The sequence below is a fragment of the Xenopus laevis genome, chromosome 8L, assembly GCF_017654675.1.
Source record: "Xenopus laevis strain J_2021 chromosome 8L, Xenopus_laevis_v10.1, whole genome shotgun sequence".
NCBI lineage: Eukaryota > Metazoa > Chordata > Amphibia > Anura > Pipidae > Xenopus > Xenopus laevis.
This window is the reverse complement of record NC_054385.1, coordinates 56,854,193-56,880,125: the sequence shown is the minus strand read 5'-3', so window position 1 is coordinate 56,880,125 and position 25,933 is coordinate 56,854,193. Positions and strand designations below refer to the sequence as shown.

The window sequence follows — 25,933 nt, the reverse complement described above, 5'->3', positions numbered from 1 at the left end:
TACCAATATTTTTTTTGTTTTTTTACTGTGTGGTGGGAAGGGTGGACCTGTAGGTGGGGCCCAGGAAATTATGTCGTACCGGGCCCTGCAATTTCTGATGGCGGTCCTGGGGGGGGCATAACTTTCTGCTGCAAAACTGACAGGGAACCCACACACATACGTCTATACACATAAGAGTAAAAGATTACTTTGGACAATTTCACTCTCTCTAAATTGCCCTCATTCTGTCCCTGAATTGGGAAAAATTTAACATTGTTTCCACTAAAATACTGGGACTCGCTAATACCAACTAGGGTTGCCACCTGGCTGGTATTTTACCACTGGTAAAAATGATAGTTGATCCCAATGTTATTGACAGAGGAAAAAGATAAATATATAGGAAGGCCGGTGTTTTGTTTTGTTTTCCAGAAAAGTTGGCAACCCTAATACCACCATTAAAAAAGGACAGGAAAACTCAAGATTACTTTCTGTGCATTTCACTCCTTCCTTTCTCCTAAATTAGCCATAATGTGAAAAAAATATGCCCCTTGTTGAAGAAAAAAACTCTGGGGACCTCAAAGTACAAAAAAAACCCCCCAAAAGTTTCCAAAATGATACCTGGACCTAGTTTGCACCAAACGTCTTTCCTTTTTGATTGGTTTAAAAGGGGTCTCATGACAGAAAAACTCTTGGCAACTAGGAAAAAAATGTATATATTTAAATAAATTCCCAGGCACAAATTAGAACTATAAGCAGAAACTATAAATTACTTCTAAAGAAGTAGTGGGAGCTGAGGTGGCAGATGACATGACAGGTAACCTGAACCAACACCAATGAATATTTATTTTTAATTTCTTTTGTTCTCTAACAAAAGTGGGAGGTGCGAGCACAGAAAAACAGAATGTGAGTAGTCCAATTGTGTTATGCCGACTCCACTCATTTCTCTCCCATTAGGCGGCTACGTAACGCGTCACTGCCTTGACGTGTAGTCGTGACGCCACAGTCTCGCGCGATGAGGCTTGTGGCGTCGGGATTTGCTGTGAAACAGTCGGCAAGGATCTTGCGATTAACAGCTTTGTGGGAAGTGTAAGTAGCGATCCGGGGCTGCCAAATCTTTATTCAGCCTGCGAATGCAAATTAACTCGTATATCTATCTGGGCACATGTATTTCACTTTGATAAACTTACCTATGAACTGGAATCTTTTTAAAGAAGACATTGTTTTCATCATGTGATGCTTCATTTTCACAATGTAATTAATCTGTTTTGCGAATGCCTTTGTTGTGCTGAAAACGCAGGGATGTGTTCTTCTGCTTATGAGTCACATAAACTGCTCACAAACCTGCGTAATGAATTTTAGATCAGATCTCAGATCAATTTTGATGTGAATGCTCTTGTTTAAACACAAACTAACATCTTAGCTGAACAGCTTTTCACAGCTGCTGCTTTGTAGACAAGGCAAGGAGATTAAGCAATATGATTGTGCTTCCCTGTGTAAAAGCATCCAATAACATTTGTTTTTTTTTAAATGTAAGCAAATACTTTTTGCACCACAATTAGTCATTGTTGTTTTCAAACAAACCACTGTCTTTCCAAAAAGTTTCCATGGCAAATAGAATGCTGCAGTTTTGCAGATTTTTACTTAACCCTTAAATACACACACACACACCACCCGCTTTGTTCCCATCAGATATGATCTGATTTGTGTGGAAAAAAAAATCTGACTATGTTGTGTCTACTGTTAAATGAATGTGACACAGGCCACACCCACCACCTTCCTCTCTTCCATTGAGAGAAGCTTTTTTTTTTTTGACCATCAGCTGAAATGCAGCTTCTTGTTCATTTACACATATGGCCAAATAAGACAATATGGGGCAGATTTACTAAAGGGTGAAGTGGCAAACACTGGTGACAATTCGCCAGCGTTACCGCCTGCAGGGACATTGCCGATTTAGTAACGGGTGCAGGCACCAATTTGAAAGAGACAGGCACTAGCGGCCATTCGCACTCTATCGCCAGGCAACAATTCGCTCTGGTGAATGGACGTTACTCTGCAAATTCACTAAAATGCATAAATAAAGACTTTTACTGAAGGTTTCCTCTTTCGTCCAGACTTGCCTTCGCCGGCTCAGACCAGGCGGAGTGCATAGATCTTCCTCAATCTTCTGTTACATCATATTCTGAGTGGAAAAAGTATAAAATTAAAAAAAAAAAAAATGCTGGCGTCTTTTCCTTTTTTCAGTCTGGAAAAGTCTTTATAAATTGTTTTTTTGGCCAACATACATTTTCTAACATATAGAACAGTAACTATACAGTGGACTCATGTGTAGAGCATTATAACAACTCTGTCTTTATTAAGGTTCCCCGGACATGTGTAATTAACAGAGGAAATGTAATGTATTTGCTGCAACATATAACATAAAGACGTCCATTCAACTTTAAATTTCCCGCCCTATTCAAATTAACCAGAGCACATGACCTCTAGCGATTTTGCAATAGGCAGAAATGAACGCTAGCGCATCTTCGATTTGAATTGCTCGCATTGCCGAAGTAACGATAGCGAAAAGTAGCTCTGGGACTGTTCTAAAATTATATATTTAGTTGATACATGTTGAACTGCTGATCCATAAGAATTTCACTGATTTGGAGTTTAATGTTTCTCTACTTTTTATGTCTGAAGTACAGATACTATTACTATAAATGTATATTTAGTATAGTTACATTTATATTTAACATAACCGCTCTATCAAAAGCCTGAAATGCCTCTTATTCATCAGGTGTAATAGTACACGGTACAATGTTGTAGACAATAATAAATAACAGCAACCCTGTTATAAAATAAAATACAGGTATACCAAAACTGAGGTGTATGTAAGTATTCAATAGACTAGGATTGTGTATGTAAAAGCTGTACAACTGCAACAGCTATTAAACGCAACAGATTGTGCTGCTTTGGCCTCTTAATCATAGTGGTTTTAATGTGCTCACATCATATAAAATAATGTGTATGATGCTTTAACTAATCTTCCCTATACAGGGTGTATTATAAACATTTTCTTTCCTGCTTTTCATGATTAAATAATTTTTCTGCAGATAACTAAAATATATTTCTGTTTATATCCTTTCATAAAATGCAGCCTGTGCTTTTAAAACCAAATACAAAGTGCTAATCCCAAACTTAATTATTTTTTTTCCAGGAAATGCCTCACTGCTTTGCCTATGGCTGTACCAACCACAGTGGGAGGCTATCCCCAGCAGTCTCTATGCATACCTTTCCCAAAGAATTGCCGCTGGCTGAGATGTGGGTGCATCACTGCCGTACAAATGTAGGAAATGTGCAGGAATTTGTGCGTGACACATTGCTGAAGAGTCCAGGGCACTTTGTGCTGTGTTCAGAGCACTTTGAAGAGGATATGTTTGAACTGTGTGGAGATACACAATTTCTTCCTTCTGAGACCAAATGCAAGAAAACAAAATTGAAAGTTAATGCTGTACCTACTCTTTTTCCCACTGGAGCCCCCAAAATGCGCAAACAGGCAGAACATCACTTGAAAATACATGAGCGAAAGCAGGTATTGTTTACCCAGTTCCATATTTCATATGTCTAGACTAGACCTCTTTGGCTGAAATAGGGAAATCTTCAAAATTCATTCTGTGTTTGTATGTAATCTGTATGTTTTATGTATTGTACTGCGTTACAGAATATGTTGATGTGTTTTATATACATGTCAGTTCTTTATTTGCATACATACTATATGTCTTTCTTGGTGTAGTTATTCTTTTTTCAGTTTTATGTTTTAAAATATCTCAAACTGTAGTTATTTCATATAAGGTCTGTTAAAATGGTTTTGAAAGACCTTTTATGGTTTAACACTGCACTATTTATTTTAAATTGCCAAAAGTTCTTGCTGAAGAAAATCTAAGGGGCCTGAAATTGTAGGGTGTCATTTGATTCCTCTTAGGCTTTTCCTATGTGCAATGCACAATTTGCTGCCTGGGTACAGATTAATACTGTTGATCTTGATATATATATATATACATATTACTTTCTACAGCTATTAGATAATCTCTTGGAACAACAAAAGAAACCCCAACTTGAAGCAGACCAAATAACCAGCCCATGTTCATCACAGGAATCTGAAGAGCATAATGCTTTTCAGCAAAAGGTATGTGTAAAATAATTAGTCAATATTTCTTATTTCTTGTCACTTTTATGTAATTCATGCAAAAAAACAAAAACATTTAAAAAAAAAAAAAAAAAAGTACAGTTTAATTGGGTGCTCCAATTATAATGTAACTTTTACAAATAATATCTGAGACTACCATTGGAACTTCTGTCCTGGCCTGAAAAACAGCCCTTTGTCCTAACAGTCCTTTATTGTTCAATATGACATTAAATTTCTGTCGATATCGGTGCCAAATATGAGGCCTTCCTAACACCCGCCCTCTTCTATAGCAAGGGTTTGAGACCAAATAGCCTTGTTTTAGGTGTGAGCAACACCTAGGAAAATTTTATTTTGGTGCTGCCCCAATAAAAGTCCACTTCTGGGTACGCTATAAACATTTCTATAATAATATTTGTGATTGCTGGAATGCAATATATATGAAATCCTGTTGGATCGAGAACCACATCAGTTCATTGATGTGGTCCTTCGCACTGACCACCTGCATTCCCGAGTTGTGATCTGATTGTTGGGCCCTAGGGCCCTCAAACTGATCAGCCCAATATCATCCACTGAAGCTGGGCATATAGGAGCCAGATCCCCTTCATTTGGTGACCTCTCTTAACGCACATGTATGGCTACCTGTAGCTTTTCAGTCACTTCTGGCCTTATAGCCAAACCATTATGGTTAATTTGCCGCTAAACATTACAGTTGCATCCAAAGCACAGACTGTGTTAATACAGTGATATGTTTATCCATACAGATAATTGCAAACAAATTTCCTTTATTGCCTACAATGATGTAACTTCATATTTGTAGAAAAGTTAAAGAAATAATGTTTTCTACACAGGAGGAAGACAGCCATAGTGATCAGCCAAGGAAACCTCAGTTATTAAGGAGAAAGCTACTTCCCTTGAAGTCACAATTTTTGAAGAAATGTTTTAAACCTGTGTCAAGAGCTCTACAAAGGAAAGTGCGTATTTTCAAGTTGTTGTTTTATCCTTTATGCATTTTCATCATATATTGTAGCACTGAGAACTTTGGTTACATTAAGCTATCTGACTGCTTTAGATTTGGGTTTGGGATTTTGCCAAAACTTGAATCTTTCTCACAGAATTTGTCAGAATCTCAAATTAATCCAAACCCAAATTTGCATATGAAATTAGTGTTCACATTGGAGAATGAAAGCCCAATTTTCTTCGATGTGCGTCCTAAAGTCACATGATATTTAGGATTTGAATTCAGCTGAATCTAAAAAAACAAAAAAAGGCTCGGATTCATGGAATTTCTGTAACATACTGAATATACATTGTTCTTTTGACAGTGAAGTCACTTTCATCTTTAATTACCGTATATACTCGAGTATAAGCCGTCCCGAGTATAAGCCAAGGTACCTAATTTTACCTCCAAAAACTGGGAAAGCTTATCGACTCGAGTATAAGTCTAGGGTGAGAAATGCAACAGCTTCTGGTAAGTTTCAATCAAACAATTGAGGGTTTCTGCTCCCATTGGCGAATATTCTTGGAGACTATTCTTAGGCGCCGGCAACTATTCTTAGGCGCCGGCGACTATTATTAGGCGCCGGCGACCGTTTTTGCGCTAGACCAGAGTATAAGCCGAGGTAGAGTTTTTCAGCATATTTTGGTGGCTGAAAAACTCGGCTTATACTCGAGTATATACGGTATGTCTCCCATAGCTCAATATATTTCTAATCTTAGTTTAGTCTATTCCTAATTTGGTGGCATTGCACATGCTTAGCGTAAATTAGGTAAGCAATTTCATGGTGCTAAAAGTTGATTTCTTTTGTAGACCCCTACCACATTTAACAGAATAGCAGTTTATTTTTCTGATGAGGAGTGGGAGATGCTGGAAGAATGGCAGAGGGATCTCTACAAGAACATGATTAAAGAGAACTCCGAAGCCCTGACATCACTTGGTATGATCACCACCTCCCCCACATTTCATTTCCACAAAATTCACAAACCCTGAGATGTTTGTTGTGTTGCTGAGGCCTCACATGCCAATTTACTTCACAAGTGTTTGAATTATGCCAGGATATTTTTTTTTTGCTTCCTTTTGGCTGATCTTCCAACACATGCCAGACTGGGCTTCAGTGGATCATGGCTGCAATGGAGCAGGTCTCCCAGCGGGCATCACTGAGGGAGTGGGGCCCCAATGAAGTTGCAACCTTTGCACCCCTGATGGTTACACCACTGTTAAATGACTGTAATGTGTAAACATTACCCTGTAGCTACTATCAGTACACTGCTGTCTTAGGAATTCTCTCTGCTTTAGTTGCTTATAGAAAGACAGCCTTTCAACCTTTCTTCCTGTACACAGTATTTTGTTGAAAGCCCAGATGGCATTTTTTTCCATTTGTCAGTATCAAAGAGAGAAGGGAGGATTGTCTTTTTTTATGATCGTGATTGGAATCCTTGTAAGCATTTATGACCGTAAAGATGTGGTATAATTAATATAGCTTGACTGCAGAACTGTTTGTTGTTGCTGAATTATAATTTTTATTCTGTTTTTCTAGGCTATTCTAATATCAATCCAAATATTCTAAAAATCAAAGATGAGGATGTAAAGCACTTTACAGCAGATTGTTCACCAGATGATGTGGAGCAGGCAGATAGTCCAAAGGCAGGTGAGGGAAACATTATAAACACATTTCTGCAATATACAGATAAAGAGCTTTATGTGCGTGTCTGTTTAGATCTTTATATGCATACAGTGGTCATGCACATTTATAATATTCCCAGTTAAACAATGTGGTCAATATATTTGAAAAACAAGTATTAAACAGTATTAAAAGATTATGCTCACATGTTCAAATAATTTTTACAGTTTTATGTTCTTTATGACTGATCTGAATCATAATTCTTTTTTTAAACCAGTTACTTAGTCAGTATAAAAAAAACACTTATATGGTAATATGGCTAGTTGTAATTTGTACATTTTATTATATTTTATTTTTGACTGTAGAAGATCATGAATTCATGGATCCTAATGTTTTTTCAAGAATAAAGCAAGACCAAATGTCGTATTTAGATGGCAGCCCAGATTCAGAGGAAGGAGAGCCAAATAGTTATCTAAGCTCATGTAAGTAATAATTTCAAGCAACACTAACCCAAGTTGCGGAGGTAAGGTGGCTAAAAGAAATTATGCTGTGTGCATTATTTCACTGCTCAATATCTTTTTCTTCCCCAGACAATGTTCCAATTAGTAGCAGTATAGAAGAGGAAACTTTTGGAACCTGGAGCGGAACTGTGAATGTTCAAGACCCAGTTTCAATGAAATATAATCTTTCCCAGTGTTTCACTAGCAGCATTACCAGTGATATGTATTCTGCCTCAAAGTGGAAAACAAGAAATGTTTCCCCAAGTAGCCTTTTTAGGCCTATTGCTCCCAAACAGGATTTTAGTCCAAATTCCCCCAGACTAGGAGGACCAATGGATTTAAGACCTTACAAATGTTCTGCGTGTGACAAGAGCTTTACTGTTAAATCTAACCTAATTAAGCACTACCGTATTCACACAGGGGAAAGACCATACAAATGTTCTCATTGCTCCAAAAGCTTTAGTCGCAACTCTCACCTGATCACCCACCAGCGAACTCACACAGGAGAGCGGCCTTATAAGTGTAATGAGTGTGACAAGAGCTTTATCCAGAACTCGGTGCTTATTCAACACCAAAGGATCCACACAGGAGAAAGACCTTTTCGATGTGATGAATGCAACAAAAGCTTTAGTCAAAAGTCATGTCTTATCCGTCACCAGAGAACTCACACAAGATAGTGTTTCTGTGCATTGACTTAAAAAAAAAGACCATTGAAATTTTGAGTGACTACAGACTAATTTGAAACCTTTTGAGGAAGAAAACAAGCAATAAAAAAATGTGCCAATCTCTTTGGTTTAGAGATGACACCAAGAGAGTAGACCAGTAGGACAATAACCCTTATCATTAATATAGCCATAAATTCAAAGAAATGCTTATTTTATAGAAAGTACATTGCTTACATTTTATCATGTATCTAAGTAGATACTAGAAAATAGTGGTAAATGTGGAAATAGGATGAAGGCTAAACAAGTCCTAATCTTCTGTGAGTCCCGTAAGTATTTCTTTTCCAAATAATAATACTTGAAATATATTTATAGGGAATGTTCATCTCTATGGTATTCTTACTTATGGAAAATTTTTGTCCAGCGCAGTGCTGTGTAAAATTTGATATGCTATGGGCTATGCACTTAACACTATTTCATTTGTTTGGGGGCTGGATTATTGTAAAACAGTAATGTCTTACAAAGAGGTCTATGGAGATCATTTTGGGGGGCTACAAAATCTCTTGGAAGGCCACATACAGGCTACTGGTTTCCAGTTGGACTGCAATGGTCTAGAAAGCAATGCTTCCTAAATTATTTGGCTGGCCCAGGCTCAGAGTCTGTTGGTGGCGCATTGAAGGAAAATAGATTTGTAGACAATACCAATTTGCTGTTTTAGGTAGTCCTGTAATACCATCTATGAGATCATTTACAGCACTATTTGGGGGAGCACTTATAATGTCCTAGATATTCTTGGAATTATTGCCTAATGGATGATACTAGGGATGCACCAAATCCACTATTTTGGATTCGGCCAAACCCCAGAATCCGTCTCGAAAGATTTGGCCAAATACCGCAATGAATCCGAAGCCTAATTTGCATATGTAAATTAGGGGTGGGAAGGGGAAAACATTTTTTACTTCCTTGTTTTGTGACAAAAAGTCACGCGATTTCCCTCCCCGCCCCTAATTTGCATATGGAAATTACGAGTCTTGTTCGGCCGGGCAGAAGGATTCAGCCGAATTCGAATCCCGCTGAAAAAGGCAGAATCTTGGCCGAATCCCAAACCGAATCCTGGATTCGGTGCATCCCTAGATGATACACATATGTTTTCATGTGTTGGAAACCTTGTTCTGAGCTAAGGGGGGGCTCTTCACCAAATGTTGGCCCTCAAAGGGATGCTTGATCCCAATAAATCTGACAAACGCTGGTCTAGATGATAGTTAAAGCAGATCTGAACACTTAATGTGGAAGGGACCAAAACTGTGTTTTTCTAACTTCAAATCAAAAGCACTAGTACTCTGTAGCTGCAAAACAGTAGAAAAAAAACAATAAAATAAATAAGAATTGGGAAAATCAGAAAGGACAACATATCTAAACAAAACAAAAACAGGAAAAAAGAAATAGCATAATGCTATTGATGAAACAATATTCAATGCTCCTTGCTCTAGTGCTTTGGACCATCACAATGTGTGAGCATGCAGTGACTCTCGTATACATAAGTGTGCCAGTTTCATGCAGTACAATAGGTGGTCATTCTGTGAAATTACAAAAACTATAGTAAATCAGTTTACAGGGGACCTGTCACCTAGACGTAAAAAGCTGTAGATTAAAAGTTCTTTTCACATGAAACCCGTTTTTTTAACTTCCATACTTGTTATAAACTCATTTAAAAATCTCAGCTGCCAGTCATATTTTGCACCCCTCTGCCTCATTGCCTGAGGCACAGCAAATGTCACATACCTTTCTGCACTGCGTTGATATCACTGTCCTCCTCATTTGCCCTGCCCTCCTCGCTGTCTATTATTGTGTAGCCTCTGTATGTGTATCAGGTCCAGCCCATGCATTAGATTTTGGGATGATACAAAGCTTGCCTTGGTTACAGTTTCCACCAAATGGTGGCTGCCTGTATGTTCTGCATAGATTCCAAAAGAATGAAAGAGACAAGATGTATTAGTGTAAGTAAAGTTTATTTTGATTGACTAACATAATAGCATAGCATTTAGCATTATTTCTTAGTGTGACAAGTCCCCTTTAACTCCAATGACAAATTCTTCTGAGCACGTTTCTAACATTTGGTAAAATATCATCACATAAACAGCCTTTAGTAGAACTAATACTAAACTTTTCCTTATCTGCCCAACCTCAAAATGATTGTGGACAATGGGACAATCATGTTGTCACGCATAAAACCCTAAAACTTCAATCACAAAATAATAGAATCAAACACACTCATAAGCATGATTCAATAATGTACCTTTCATGCTTTTCTCTACACAAAAGATGCTTATATATCTGCCACTTGTGCAGTTTTCAGCACTTGTTTTTTGGCTCTCCGCAGGTTTCCTGTGGACAGACAAACAAGATTTGAGGAGGTGAATCACCTTTAAGTTAATTTTTCATATGTTATAGAATGTCCTATTCGTAGCAAGTTGGTCTTCATTATTTATTTATTTTTATAGATTTTTAATTATTCACCTATGTCTTTTACATCTTTTAAGCTCTGTGAGCTTACAATTGTATCATTGTTACTTTTTATTCATTATCTTTCTTTTCATGTCCCAGTCTCTCATTCAAATCACTTTCTGGTTAATAAGGTCAACAAGACCCTAGCCGCCAGATAGCTGCTAAAATTCTAAACTGGGAGAGCAGCTGAACAAAAGCCACATAGCTTAAAAACCACAACAAATAAAAACCAATTGCAAATTATCTGAGCATATTCATGTCTGTCATACTAAAAGTTAATTTAAAGGTGAACAAACCCTTTAAAGGAGAAACAAACCCTTAATAGAAAAAAGCCTAGCTGCATCCCAGGCAAATGCCCCTAACTCTTTACTTAAACCCTCCGTGCAGATTCTGTCTAGCGGAGTTCACGGCAGCCATCTTCAGCCGATTCAGCAGTCTTCGGAATGAGACCGGCACTTTGACAATTTAGTGCGCTTTGGTGCATGTGCAGTTGTCGCAAGACAGAAAATGACTCCAACTGCGCCGCTTCACCAGTCTCATTCTGAAGATTACCAAAGAGAAGAAGATGGCTGCCGTGAACTCGGCTTCACAGAATCTGCACGGAGGGGTAAGTAAAGAGTTAGGTACATTTACCTGGGCAGGCAGCTAGACTGGGGGGGTGAGGGAGGGGGGGTCTATGTAGGGTAGGGGGGTAGGGTTTATTTCTCCTTTAAGTAGACTTGATGGGCCAAAGCACTAGAGGGTGAAGTATTCCATATTTTCTCCTTTGTTTTGTGTGTAGGTATTCATCCTTTTTTAATTATTTCATTATTTTTTTCTATTTCACTTTTCCTCAGTTTCTTTTGTGTTCTCCCTTGTATTCTTTTATTCTAACCTTCACCTAATCTTTCTTTGTCTTTTCCCTATTTCTTAGTTTTTTGTTTTTTTTTGAGAAATTCAACGAAGAGGGCACTTCAGAGCAAATCATTGTATATAGGTATTACGATGATCATCTGGCAACTGGAGTGGAGTGAAATGGGGTGTACACTAGTGATGTGCGGGTCGGCCCGAAACCAATGGGTTCGGGCTAACTCCTGCACCAAATTTTCGAGTTGCGGGTGGGTTCGGGTCAAGCTATTCTCCTGCTCTCCCCGCCTACGACCTAGCACTTCTGGCACCTAAATTTATAGACTCCAGCCTGCCCCTTTTGTGATGTCACTGCAGGAAGAGTCAGGCGCAGGTCTTTAAATAGGGGGGCAATAGCGGGATGGATGCGGATTGGGAGGGGGCAGGTTAGGGTCAGGGGCAGGTAGAGAATTTCTCGACCCGCACATCATTAGTGTACACAGTAACACACCAATTCATTTATTAGGTGATCTAGAAGTATTTGTATGAAGGTGAACATCCCCTCTTACAATATATTTAGTCAATGGGGTTTTCTTAAAATTTTAAAATTAAGAAAACCAGTCAAATTTCTATAGTTATGTTATTTGTATGTTCATGTGATTGCAATGGTAAATGTTTAATATATTTTTGGTCAATGACATTTCAAATTGTGGAATGAGAGTACAAACCCAAATGTAATTAAATATAAGAATGCCCCACACTACCTACAGGCCTTGTTGTTGATGTACCTATGTACACATCTCAACAAGGAGCCACTCTAGAACCTACTCTAGCCACACCAGATACCAACCAGTGTTATTCCCCTGATCAGTGCAGAAACTGTTGGCACCAGGATAGCTGAAAATAAAATTCAGCTGCATTTTGAATTACTGTTAACCATTTACCTTCTTCTACTTCACCTTCATCATCTTTTTTTCAAAGTATTTATTTTTCTTTTACATTGTATAAAGCAATCATTCTAGCTGAACTAGAACCTTATTCTTAAGAACAATGTAATATTTTCTTTGACAAATGCAGATTTTTTTATGTTTGCAGGATTTCCAATAAAACCACCAACTACCATAGTTACAGATATTTGGAATAGTCACTCATTGATCCAATTACAAGAATATTGTAATTGGTTTGTTGGCAATTAGTTAATGTGCTGGCACAGGGATATTATACTGACCAATTGTACATTTTTGAAAGCAAAAGTATTTCTGTATGGCTCTGTATAAGTTTTGTTCCATGTCTAAGAGAGATATGTTCTTCACACGCTAATTAATAAAACCAAGATTATTACAATTTTCAGGGTTATGTCCTTACTATGGACACGGGCCAAAATTAATATCCATTGATCATCGGGTTTGCGGTAATCATAATAAAAAGCAAGAGAGAGTTCTTAAAGCAAAATTTCAGTAAAAATTAAACTATATTGAAAACATGTTTTTTATTTTGCAGACTATTTAACTAGTTAGTTAGCCAAAAATGTAATCTTTAAAAGCTGGAGTGAATCGATATCTATCTATGGATAAATATATTGAATATTTTATTTTGCACAGCCCATCCTTTTACCCAGTTCTATTTTTATACTGAACTGTCCCTTTAAATTAGTGTTTATTCATTGGGGGATTTTTCTTTCATGTGCGTAGATTTCTAAAAAACAAAAGCTTGCCACTAAAACCAGGTGAATTTTCGTAATTCTGTAAAAAAAAAAAAAAAAAGGAAAAACATCCTGCAAAAGGAAAAAAATAGCAAATTGCAAGAAAATTTGGGTAAGATTAAGATCCCTCACATTTTGTTAAAATAATTACCATGATCCATGTGCAATAAATAATCTGCCCCCTATATCATAGTAGATTGCAGCTGCAAATTGATTAAATATGCAAATAGCTATCCCTTTAGAATATTCAGTGCTTATTTATTTCTTAACATTAATTGGATTGTGAAGTGAATGTAATGAAGTTTTTTTTTTTTTCATTTTATGCTTGATTGAGGCTGTGGATATTTTCCTTTTTTTGCCAATACAAGTTCAACTTTTTAAATATTTGATAAGTAACATTATTTTGTATTAAATACAGACCTGTTTTGAAACTTTATCAGAATTCTTCTATATACTCCATTAACTGGGGCAACACTGCCATTGAGCTGAATACCATATTTGGTCATCGGGTGTATACTGTATAACGAGCTGTGAAGATGCAAGGGCTATGGATCCTCAAAATGAAATAATGCTCTTCTGTTTAATTATTGTAATTATGCAGGCATCAGTGTTATACATTTTGGGCCATATAGTTGAAATTTACCATTCCCTAATAATTTGAGTGTAATAAACAGTTGGAAAGAATGCAAGATCCTTACCTTACAATGCTGAGTGAACATAGCCAGAACACAGCCTGTCACTACCATCAGCATAAGTAAAGTCATACAGTCATACGACTTACAGTAAAGTTTGTTAGTTCAAAGTTCACTGATCATCCTGAACAAGTGAATTTATTTTGTAACTTTTATTTATCAGATGTTTTCTGCTTGTCATTTATTAATACTGTAGATGGTTCCAGCCTTGAGAATGCAAACCAGCATAAATGTTGTTTGAACCTAATTAATAATATGTATTAATTATGTATATATGTAGTATGTTGAAACTCCTATACTGTGATATTCTTTTTATTGACAGGAAATTACATCAAACTTATAAGGCCTCTTTTGTGAAGATGAATGCAGAAAAATTATGGGAAAATGGTTATTTGTTTGCACGCTGCTTTCTGTCTGCAGTGGCTGTAGGTTTCTGCGCTCTGACTCAGACCAGAGGCACAGCCTTTAAATGCAGCTCTGACTGTGCAGGAGGGGAGCAAGTCCTCCTAGAACAAACCCCACAGGGTCAAAAATAATCCATATGAATTTGTTCCCCAACTAACCTATCCTATATTGGGCTCTCCAAAGTTATCCCAAGTAGGGTTGGGGATACTTGTGAACGTTGCCATGTTCCAGGCCATGAAAAGAAAATCACGGAAAGTGATAGGATTTTCAATTTTCTAGGTACCATGTCAAAGAAAGCATTTCCTAGGATACGGTCATCTTTCTTAATACTATATACTGTTTGGAGATAATTTTTTAAGCTTATAATTACCTTGTTTACACTGCAAACAAGCACTTCATGATGGAACTGCTTTCAGTTGAACTATTGTTTCTCCAATCAATGTAACTGAAGTCGTTGCAGTGGGACTTTGATTTTTACTATTGAGTGCTCATATGTACGAAGGAGGGAGCAGTTCTCTTGTTACACTCCCATTGTTCTGTTGATAGGCTGCTGGGGGGGGAGGGTGCAGTAAAGAGTGACTGAAATTTATCATAGCACAAGTGACATGACTGGGGGCACCTGGGATGCTAACTGTCTAGCCCAATGTCAGATTTCAAAAATGAATATTAAAAAAAATCTGTTTGCACTTTTGACAAATGGATTACAGTGCAGAATTCTGCTGAATCAGCACTATTAACGAATGTGCTTTGGAAAAAAACATGTTTTCCCGTGATAGAATCTGTTTAAGAAACCTTTACTCTGCAGCAGCTGCACAGTGTAAATCGACACTGGCATCTACTGTCTATTGTAGATCTCTGAGAAATTGAATTCTGTGGAGGGAAACCCTTGTGAAGTCACTCCAGAATATTAAATGACAGATGTCTCGATTCAAAATTTTAGATGTCTGCAAGAGTCATGGGTCTTTCAGGGCTGTTTGGCTTAAACCTTGGGCTGCAGTTGTCGTTTCCAAGAATAATTTATGTAATATGGAGTTTAAGCCAGGTCATCTCTTTGGAAAAGAGTTGGATGAGCTGAGGAAAAGCTTGTGATGAGAAAAGCAAGAATAGATCTAGAAACCGTTGAAAAGAATCTATTTAAAGGAATTGTTCAGTACAAAAACTGGGTAAATAGATAGGTTGTGCAAAATAAAAAATGTTCTAATATAGTTAGTTAGCCAAAAATGTAGTCTATAAAGACTGGATGTCTAATATAATCAGTACACTACTTCCTGCTTTGCAGCTCGATTGGTGGAGCCAGCGTTGCAGTTGAGCTATTTATGAGAACGGAAAAGAAAGGACGTCGATGTAGGTGAAGGCAACACATTTATTTATTTAATTTATTTGATGTAAATTTCTCTTTTTCATGATGATGGATTAACCTGTTGCTGCCCGCTTCCAAGTAAGGACCATTGAATGAAATATGAAGAGGCTCCAAAGGCTGAAAAAAAAACAGTCAAATTAATTTCAGGCGATTGCACTAAATAACAGTGCTGACTTATTTGTTATTGATTTGCTTCATATATTTGATCATCTTGCTGCCCTTGTGCCACCTTCAAATTCACTTGTGGGAGTCATTCTGTTGCAAGTTGCAGCACTGTGTGTGTATTTTCATGTCAAAGCGGGTAGCCAAAGGAAATTGCTAGGCATACTATTTAACTACATACAATTTTTTGCAAGCTTCTGGAAAATCCTTGTAGACAGATTAAGTTCTCCTGCCTGCTCGAAGCAGGGAAATGGTTCAGTAAAATGATTGGAATGCCATTTCCAGCTATAAATGCTTGAGAAGGCCTGTATATCTGATTTCTAGGCTCACTTGCCCTTGGTTTCAGTAACAGACTGCAAGATGGAAAGGTGACCTCTTCAAATGAAAATAATGTAATAAATGACAGATCATACACAAAAAATGGAAATTGCAAAGTTGATTTGATTTATCAGTCTAATAAATACCAAAAACTAATTTTAAGCAGGACCAACTTTTTAACATGAAGTTGAAAAAAATGTTGTTCCATACCCTCATCAACACTCTCCACTCTACATATTAGTGATCACATGTGAGGGGTGCTTTACATAATGGTTTATTTGGTTGTGGAGAAGTTCTCATAGCTAAAATAAAGGGCAGGTTTATTTATAACACAAATAGGCTGCATGTTTAAAAATCAAACATGCTAATAATGTATTAAAACCTACTGAGTAACAAATACCTTACCAGCTACAAACTGTCAATGAGAAATGAGTAGCACTGCAACCATCTGAATATCACCCCTTATATTCTCAGCTCAAGTTGTTCATTTGCTTTAAACCATAGCTGGGAAAGCCTGTCCTACTGCCACACAAACCTATCTGAACAGGTGGAACAGTATATGGGCAGGTAATTCTGTCAGATCCATGCAGCTGCTGATGGGTCAAGGTTCATAACCTACATGTTCACAGTAAAAGTTTCTATGAATACATCTCATAACTATAATTTTACAGTGCTGTAGTCTGGGTTTGTAAATCCAGTGTCTCCTGTTGTCCTCTGGGCTGCAGAAAAATATCTTTGCATTTTGGAGCAAATATGAAGCCCAGTATGCCAGAGCTGGACGCCAGAATTGCAAATACCTCTAACGCCACCAATGATTTCCCACTGGAACCGAGGTAGGCTGGGATAAAGGATATCCAGACCATGAAAAAAACAAGCATGCTAAAGGTGATCTGTTTTGCCTCGTTATAGGTATCTGGCAATTTCCAAGACAGGAAAGCAACAAAGAAGCTTATACTAGCTAAGAGCCATAAGTAGCCAAAGATGCAATAACATACAATGGCCGAGCCTTCATTGCACTCAAGTATGATCTGATTGCTGCCTGACTGTATATTGTAGTATGGGAATGGAGGAGCAAATATTAGCCAAAAGAAACAGATAAGAAATTGAATGGTAGAAAAACCAATTATGACAAGATGTGGGCTGTAAGCCCCAGTCCAGTATTGCTTGTGCTCATGTATCCTGGTGGAATTGAATGCTAAGACAACAGTCAGTGTTTTTGCAAGAAGAGATGATACGGTTACTGCGTACGTAACTCCAAACACAGCCTGTCTCATGAAACAATTCCACTGTTCTGGTGGCCCAATGAAAGTCAGGCAGCCAAGGAAGGATAACATTAGGCTAAAGAGAAGGATAAAGCTGAGATTTCTGTTGTTAGCCTTTACAGTTGGATTATCTCGATGTTTAATAAATGCACCAAGAACACCAGCAGTCATTAGAAAGAAAACTACTGAAGTGACAGCTAAAAAGATTCCAACAGGATCTTGGTAAGAGAGAAACGTTACGACTTTTGGGACACATTCTGTTCTCTTCTTATTCGGCCATTGGTCCTCTGGACATCTGATACAAAAGTAAGAATCTGGAAAAAATTAAGATCGTATACGTTGTTTGAACATGACATATTATTGGCTTTTCATGTTTATGACAGAATATAAAATTGACCTGTGGATGAAACACAATAGTGAAGGTTGAACACCGAATGGAGTCATAACAGGACTGCCATTTTTTACTGGAAAATCCAGCTGTGATCCAGTGAAATCACTGGGGTTCTGTCAAATGCCAAAGAAATCATAGATGTAGCCATGTCAGACAGGCCAAATAAGGGCAAAAAGCCTGATCATAGTGCTGTTTCTATGGTCATTTACATTGGTCATGTGAGTTTGCTGTGATTGCAAAATATGTCTGCAGCACCAGTATTCCATTTAGCTTTATCATCATCCATGAGTGTGCACTGAATCTTTGCACAAATGTGATTCATTTCTATTAGCATTATTTAATGACACTCACATGCTTATATAACTGTTATGAGCAGTGGCAACAGGGCTCAGCCTGAAGGCTAATAAGGGTGAGATTTAGGCAGCATGCCTATTTGCTCTTCTAGATGCACCTGAAATGCCAGCTTCAATCAAGATGAGATTTGGGCTGAAAACGTATTTACTGTTTAAGTTATTCGTGCACCAAGCTTGGTACAGCAATGTGTCTAACCTTGTTTTTAGCTAAAAGGGATCCTGAAGAAAGGCTGAACCACCCAAGGGGGCTTGAACTAAAAAAAAGTCTGACAACCGCTGCCTAATATGTTTATGGATCTCCTAAGTGATTTCTAAAATACTTATATTTTACAAGGGGATGTTAAAACATTCTAGCTTTGTTGATGACACCCATCTGAATTTGAATGTCTTACCAACTGTCATGCTTGCATGGCCTTCAGAACATGGGATGCAGTCATAGCAGCATATATGTTGTCCCTCACGAAAAGATATACTCATTCCAGGTTCACAGCTCTCACTGCATGATGATCTTGGTGTCTGGTTTGGGGACAAAACATTTCTCTGTATGTATTTTGATTAACATATGTTTGTTTTTGTTTGGAATGGCAATATCCCATAAAGGAACATCATAATAAAAGAGCAGAAAGATCCTTAATTAAACAGAGAAACTGATAAGTTATTTCCTGTTACTTATGGCTGAATACCCAAACAGCATATCTCTGTGAGCTGCCTGTTCTCTGCTTGTTTTGTATTGTGTCTTGCCAGCTTCTAGTATAGAGCACTATCTGTGCATATATGTTGCTGCACAGAGGTGTATTTATAATACAGGTATAATACAGGTGTATCTCAGTGCCAGCAGCAGATTTTAAAGTTACAGTGCTATATATGTAATACTGCTGTAATAATATATACATATATAAGTTTGTCTATTAATTCAATGCCAACTGATTTGAAGGGGTGGTTCACCTTTAAATTAACTTTTCATGTCCTATTCATGTTGCAACTTTGCAGTTGGTCTTCATTTTAATTTTTTTATTGTTTTATAATTATTTGCTTTCCTCCTCTACATCCTTTCAGCTTTCAAATGGGGGTCACTGACCCCAGCAGCCAAAAAAAAGATTATTGCTATGTGAGCTTACAATTGTATGACTATTGTTACTTTTTATTACTTATCTTTCTATTCAGGTCCTCTCCTATTCATATTCCAGTCTCTTATTCAAATCAATGCAAAGTTGCTACAGTAAATTGGACCCTTGCAACCAGATTGCTGAGACTGCAAACTGGAGAGCTGCTGAATAAAAAGCGAAATAACTCAAAAATCACAACAAATGCAAATTTTCTCAGAATATCACTCTACATCAAACTAAAACTTAGTTTGAGGGTGATCAAGCCCTCTAATGCTTTGGTAGAGATGACAATTGTACCATTAAGCCAATATTTAACCAATATTGATATATAGAGTTAAATATCAAGTCAAACATATGTTCTATAATTCTTTTAGTATATACAGTATGGTGCAACGTACATAGTTTGTAGCCATTTTATAGATGGATTTATAGTATTGATAGAACTATAGGAATATTCTGAGAAAGGAAAAACCTGCGAGAAATTCCATCTTACCCCACTAAAATGGCTGTCCCAGGTAATTGCCTGGTGATTGATGCTTAACTTCCCTCTGAATGATGTATCATGGGAAACGTTGCCAACCAGCTCAGTTTTTATCATTCCATTGGGCAAGTACACCAAATTATAAATATCATAACTACTTTGTATTTCGTTCATTTGAAAATATTTCCTCTCTCCAAGAGTGTTAATAAAATGAATCCTTTTCAAGTAACGGTGCATCTACAAGGAACAGAATTATGCCTCTTATTTAATTATTGCACACGTAACTGTTCAGCCTTACAATACACAAATTGACACGGTTTGGCAGTTTGTAGTACAAGAAGGTTAAAAACGATGGTTTTATTGCTGGCAATATTAGATTTTGTTATCTATAAAATATGATCTTAAGAAATCTCTGAAATGTAGTTATAAAGTGGCAAAAAGCACCTCTGGTAGTCTGAGTGTTTCCCTTACTATGACTATTTTTATTTATTTCCCCTCTTTATTCAAAGTTTCAGAACTAAAGATGCATAAAATGAACAGCACCAGGTTTCAGGTATGCAAGTCCAGTACAAGTCTAGTAGCTGTGGAAATGGCCACAAGAAGTTTTTTCAGACCTTGTGAAGCCATTCCAATGAAATGTGCTACCTTTGGGGATGCACCAAATCCACTATTTTGGATCCGGCCGAATCCTTGGCGAAAGATTTGGCCAAATATGAAACAAATCCGAATCCTAATTTGCATATGCAAATTATGGATGGGAAGGGGAAAACATTTTTTACTTGCTTGTTTAGTGACAAAAAGTCTCACAATTTCCCATCCCACCCTCAATTTGCATATGCAAATTAGGATTCGGTTCAGCCGGGCAGAAGGATTTGGCAGAATCCGAATCCTTCTGAACCGAATCCTGGATTCAGTGCATCCCTAGCCACTTTTACATATACTTTGCACATTTATTACTGCAAGAATAGGTAAATAATACTACTGCAATATAGGAAATAATGCTGCACCGCTATACACTTCTTCTGAGAATCTTGCCTATTAAACTGTTGGGCCTATAAACAGCTAATGTCTTCTCAAGGCATATGGGAATTGTTCCCACCACTTCCAAAGGGAAGTACAGTTTTTCCTTTATCCCTCTGTCCTTCTTTATTTTCTGTATTTTTTAATCAATAATTGTTTTAGTTTTCTCAAACTCTCTGTCAATGAAAATGTCCTAGGCCCATCAGTAACAGGGAGGATAGGGAAAAAAAAATTTGCACGCTTAGGGGCACATTTACTATACTCGAGTGAAGGATTTGAAGTAAAAAAAACTTCGAATTTCTTTTTTTTGGGTACTTCGACCTTCGACTACGACTTTGAATAGAACGATTCGAACTAAAAACCGTTCGACTATTCGATAGTCGAAGTACTGTCTCTTTAAAAAAAACTTCGACTACCTACTTCGCCAGCTAAAACCTACCGAATTGCATTGTAGCCTATGGGGACCTTCCCCATCAATTTTCTAAGTTTTTTTTTAATCGAAGAAAAATCGTTTGATCGATTAAAATCCTTCGATCGATTTTTCCTTCAATCATTCGATCGAAGTATTTGTGCAAATCCTTCGACTTCGATAGTCGAAGTATTTGCGGTAAATCCTTCGACTTTAATATCCGAAGTCGAAGGATTTTACTTCGATAGTTGAATATCGAGGTTTAATTAACCCTCGATATTCGACCATTAGTAAATGTGCTCCTTAATCTAATGAAACACTATTAGAAAGTTGCATTTGGTACAAAAAATATTTTATCAATTTTTTAGCAAACATTTGAAATGGCTTAATAAAATTTTAATTTTCACAACTCAAATGTTTGCATATTTATGAAAAACCCGAATGTAAAAACTCAAATTGATTTTTGAATTTTCAAGCAAAAACAACAGTAAAAAACCCAAAAATCTTAAAGGCAAAAAACATCTTTATCTGGTTCAAGGGACCTCTGCCATCGACTTTTACATGACATCGACATGTTTTAGCTGTAGCATTTTTAGATATGGGCTCTTAGCACCTTCGGGTCACACAAAACACAACTTGACCTTTAATAAATAACTCCCTTAATGTATTAAAATCATACCCACAGAGTATCTAGTAGTATTACAATCCATATACACTTAGGCAACATGCCCAATTGTTGATGCCCGAGGCCTAAGCGATTGTAAACAAGTAGCTCAGGATGTTGTCTTACCTTCAAAGGTATTCTATTTACATGTATGTCTGCAATGGTTTGGTTAGTTGTCTGTATTTTTCTAAATTCCTTTTGTAGATACATATTATGTAATGAGTGGGCCACAGAATACACAGCATTGTACACATTGTAAGCCATGCCATAAAATTTTAAGTTACAGTCTGAGTCTGAGATTTCTGTCTCATTTTTTGCACCTTGGCAGTTCTTATCCTTTCCATTAAATGGGCAAAGGGTACAAAGCTCATCCCACCAAGTAACCGGAAACCAATTACTGTCTACCTCTTTTAGGAAGGTTAAAAATGCTGGTATTTCTCTTTTTCTTATGATAAAATGCAAAGATCCATTGTTTACTGTCCTTCTCGTATTGTAGACTTGATGAAAACTAGAGTCTGCGGTGCTGATCCAGACCTTACTAGGTATGCTGTAGAGATTCATATTGTAAACAAGATGAAAAAAGTAATTTTTGTAACCATATACAAGTATCACAGTAGCTGTTGATCTTTCAATAAGTGTCTTTAGTCTCGTCTGCATCCATGGTTTATTGTAATAATCAATATCAGGCATAGTTACTATAAATTCAACACAGCCTCCATACATCATTATCATTCTCTTAATGATTTCAAGTGACAAGTTGCTTCTTTCATCTGAAGTAGCTATAATACCTATCCAAGTCCAGCCATAATAGGTCAGTAGCTCCATTATTCCAGAATAAAGAGTATATTCATTTGGTACCATTCGGTACAAATATGGGAATATCTGTGTGTCACTCTGAAAGAGACTTTGTGATGCAAAACTGACCTGTAAGTAGACATGTGCATTAACAAAAATGTATATAAATAGTAATGATATGGTTTGGTTTTTATATTTAATTAATTAACAGTGAAACCTTTTTGGAAACAGAGCAGCCTTTTTAGTTTGTCATCTGGTCATCTGATCCAAAAAGGTATTTACAAGGTAATGTTACAATTGGGCCTCAAACCAGTAAACCCACAAGCCAATTCAAACCACTATTAACGATTGATGGAAAGCCCTAAGAAAGCTTTTGCTGTTTCTAGAACATCCCTATATTATTAGGTTTTAAGATACTAGACAGTATAAGTGCCTACAGGCATGTGACCTATTTTGCATTCAGAAATAACATTTGTTGGGTAAATTCCCAGACTTTGCTGGAACAATTTACAGTAACTTTAACTCTGTGACTCAGGGTCGGAGAGTATCTGACTGAGATAAACAGCTTTTTCTTTTCTCTGTTTGGGGGTAAACTGGTAGATACATTAATGCATTTATTTTCTTTTTGTGTTTTATCCTTAGTTTCTAAGGGGAACATTTTTTAAAAAGTTAATAAGCGGTTGTTTTTTACTGCTGATAGTAAACAGCATTTTGTTTTCTCTTTTCCTCTGTCTGCTAATTAAGGGGAGGAGTTAATCAGGTAAATTCTGATCAGGCTTGTGTTCTGTGGTTTGAAACGTTTAACTCTGTGACTTCAAAGCGAGTGTAGGAGCTGCTAAGCGAGTGTTGCGTGTGAATTAAGTGTTAAGCAGCGTTAAAACCCTTAAGGTGTTTAAAACCAAAAAGGCATTGTGAGGAATTGCACTTGGGAGACTGTAAGTACCTTGTGTAAATATGAATGCAAGTGGGTTTGCTGTATTACTCAGTGTGTGTCTTGTCACATGTATGTGGTGTTGGAGCAGCAGTTCCATGCAGTATTTACATGTAAGATATGTCGGTGAGTTTTCATCTTGGAGCATGAATTGCGGATGTGGGGGAGGAAAGGAGGCTCGCAGAGCAACCACTGGCGCTAGTGGAGTGGGGGGAGGAGAAGGGGCAGTGGAGACTAATGAGGGAGGAAGTTTTGTGACAGTCAGGAGGGGAAGTAGGGGACAGAAGGATAGGGGGGCTGGTCCACAGCTTGTCTAAAGCAACAAATTCTTCATTTTGGCTGACGATGCTGGGGAGGAAAGCTCTGAACTGGTATGGAGCAGGCTGATTTTTAGAGCACCCTGGGAGGCAGTGGCTCTAATACAGGTGGTGGGGGAGTGCAAGGAAGGAAAGGCAGGTTCTAGTTATAGGGGATTCAATTATTAGAAAGGTGGATAGGGTAATCTGCCGTAAGGACCCTTCATGATGAACAGTCTGCTGCTTGCCTGGTGCTAGGGTTTGGCATGTGGTGGAACAATTGGACAGATTATTGGGAGGAGCTGGGGAAGACCCTACAGTCTTGGTACAAATAGGTACAAAGTTAGAGTTGGTGGTGAAGTCCTCAATTTTAAAAAACAAGGTGTAAAGTTGAGGGCGAGGACTTCCAAGGTAATTTTCTGAGAGATATTACCTGTGCCATGAGCAACGTTAAGAAGACATGAGGGAGCTTAAGGAGATTAATGCGTGGCTGAGAGATTGGTGTAGGGATAAGGGTTTTGGGTTTTTGGAGAACTGGTCTGATTTTTCAGTCAGCTACAGGATCTTTGCTAGGGATGGGCTGCATGATGATGCTGCATCTGTTTTGGGGGAGAAGATGGCTACACGGTTGGAGGAGATTTTAAACTAGGCGTGTGGGGGGGTTCAGTAAAAGATTCAGTGGAAGACAGTTTAGATGAGATAGTGGGCAAAGAAAGGGAAAATGGGGGAGGATATTTGGCTGGGGATACTGTTAAGGATAGGGAGGACCACATGTCATATGTTCAATATGGTACCAGTATTAAATGTATGTTTGCAAATGCAAGGAGTCTGACTGGTAAAATGGGAGAGCTTGAGGTGCTGGTGCAGGAGGGAAAATATGATGTGATTGGTGTGGCCAAAAAATGGCTGAATGAGTCACATGACTGGACTGTATATATCAGCGGCAATACTTTGTTTTGGAGGGACATTACATTGTAATGGCTGTTACATGGGCCGGAACTAAGGGTTGGCAGAAGAGGCACATACCTTATGTACAAGGATGGGGGGCGTTAGGCACATACCTCTTGCCTGCATACCTCTAGTCCAGGCCCTCGAGTCCCTATAGTACTGTTCCCCAATGCTCCCCTGTCATCATCATGATTGCGAGCATGCATGCTCACGCTGGGGTCAGTGAGGTTGCTGGCAGGATTGCCTAGGGCACCCGTCTGGCCTGGCCCAGCCCTGGCTGCTACTACATAAATATTAAACTATTGCATTTTAGCAATTCTCACTTCAGCTTTACTTGTGTTCTGCATCCCAACAGGTTTAAAATGCTTTGTAGGGTTCCAGTCTTAGAAAAGGTGGCCAATTGCAGGAAAACTTTAAGTTTGAAAGCTACTAAATTCTTAAAGCTTGTTTTTACCTGAGTGTATTTATATGTGTTAAATAGATCTGCAATCGCAACTGAAGAAGATGGGGTCAGTCCTTCAATAACCGCTGCTACAACAGTCGTTGGATCACAGTTGTAGTTAGGCACGATATCGCCCTTTCCAGTTAAGATTTGTAAAACATTTTGAACAGAGGTACGAGCATTGGTATGAAATATATTATATCCTAATGTGATGTTGGGCAAGATTTGTGGGTTGTTGTTTATTTCATCAACTGCAAATACAAATGCTAATAAGTTGTAAATGTCTTCCGGGAACCCACTAAAATAATGAGAAACAAGGAATTTCATTAATACAACTAGATTTTATAGTTATACATTTAAATATATGACTATGCTCTAATATTGGGTAAGGTAGAATTACTAGTTTGATTGAATTAGCCTTTATAAGTGTGATCAGTAGCTTTTAGGGAAAGAATGAGCTAGCTCTAAACTCTACTGAAATTAGTTCTAACCCTTTTGCTTGACCTGAGTAAAGAATGGGGCAAAATATTTTTCCCTAAAGAAAGGAAAACTAAAAAAAAAGGAGATTAGAGATTTAGAGCGATATAATGCACACTACTAAGGCCTAGTGCATACTAGAACCGCTTTCAAATGTATCCACCACTTTGCATTGATTGCATTTTTCACCAACCATTGGGCAGCAGGTGGGAGATTTTGACAGCTGTTTGAACCTCCCTCCTGCCAAGTTCCCAATGGAAGCGATGGACCAGAAGAAGCAGAGGAATCTGTGAGCAGCAGGTTGGTGAGAGCAGTGTGAGAGGGCATTTTTTGAGTTGTGGGGGCAAACGAGAGGGGGCCTAGGGGCACCATATATTTAAATTTGGCCATGCTTTGTGGTTATAGTACAAAACTTTTCTAAACATAAAAATACTATCATTAAAGAAAAAAACTACTTTTGACTTA

General features: G+C 37.7%; 1 protein-coding gene across 1 annotated transcript; it reads left to right on the top strand.

The window, feature by feature from the left end:
• The first annotated feature begins 915 nt into the window (after positions 1-915).
• Positions 916-8,828, top strand: znf282.L (zinc finger protein 282 L homeolog). Its single transcript, XM_018229964.2, has 8 exons — positions 916-1,065; positions 3,176-3,550; positions 4,034-4,144; positions 4,993-5,115; positions 5,952-6,078; positions 6,679-6,789; positions 7,128-7,244; positions 7,353-8,828. Exons 2-8 carry the CDS (start codon positions 3,179-3,181, stop codon positions 7,937-7,939), a joined length of 1,548 nt encoding a protein of 515 aa, XP_018085453.1. The 5' UTR covers positions 916-1,065; positions 3,176-3,178; the 3' UTR covers positions 7,940-8,828.
• Positions 8,829-25,933: the final 17,105 nt, after the last annotated feature.

Bases quoted from the DNA above. Each gene is read 5' to 3' on its own strand.
- znf282.L (XM_018229964.2), top strand. From the start codon at position 3,179: ATGCCTCACTGCTTTGCCTATGGCTGTACCAACCACAGTGGGAGGCTA. The intron at 3,551-4,033 runs GTATTGTTTACC...TACTTTCTACAG, and splicing joins AAATACATGAGCGAAAGCAG to CTATTAGATAATCTCTTGGA. The intron at 5,116-5,951 runs GTGCGTATTTTC...TTTCTTTTGTAG, and splicing joins CAAGAGCTCTACAAAGGAAA to ACCCCTACCACATTTAACAG.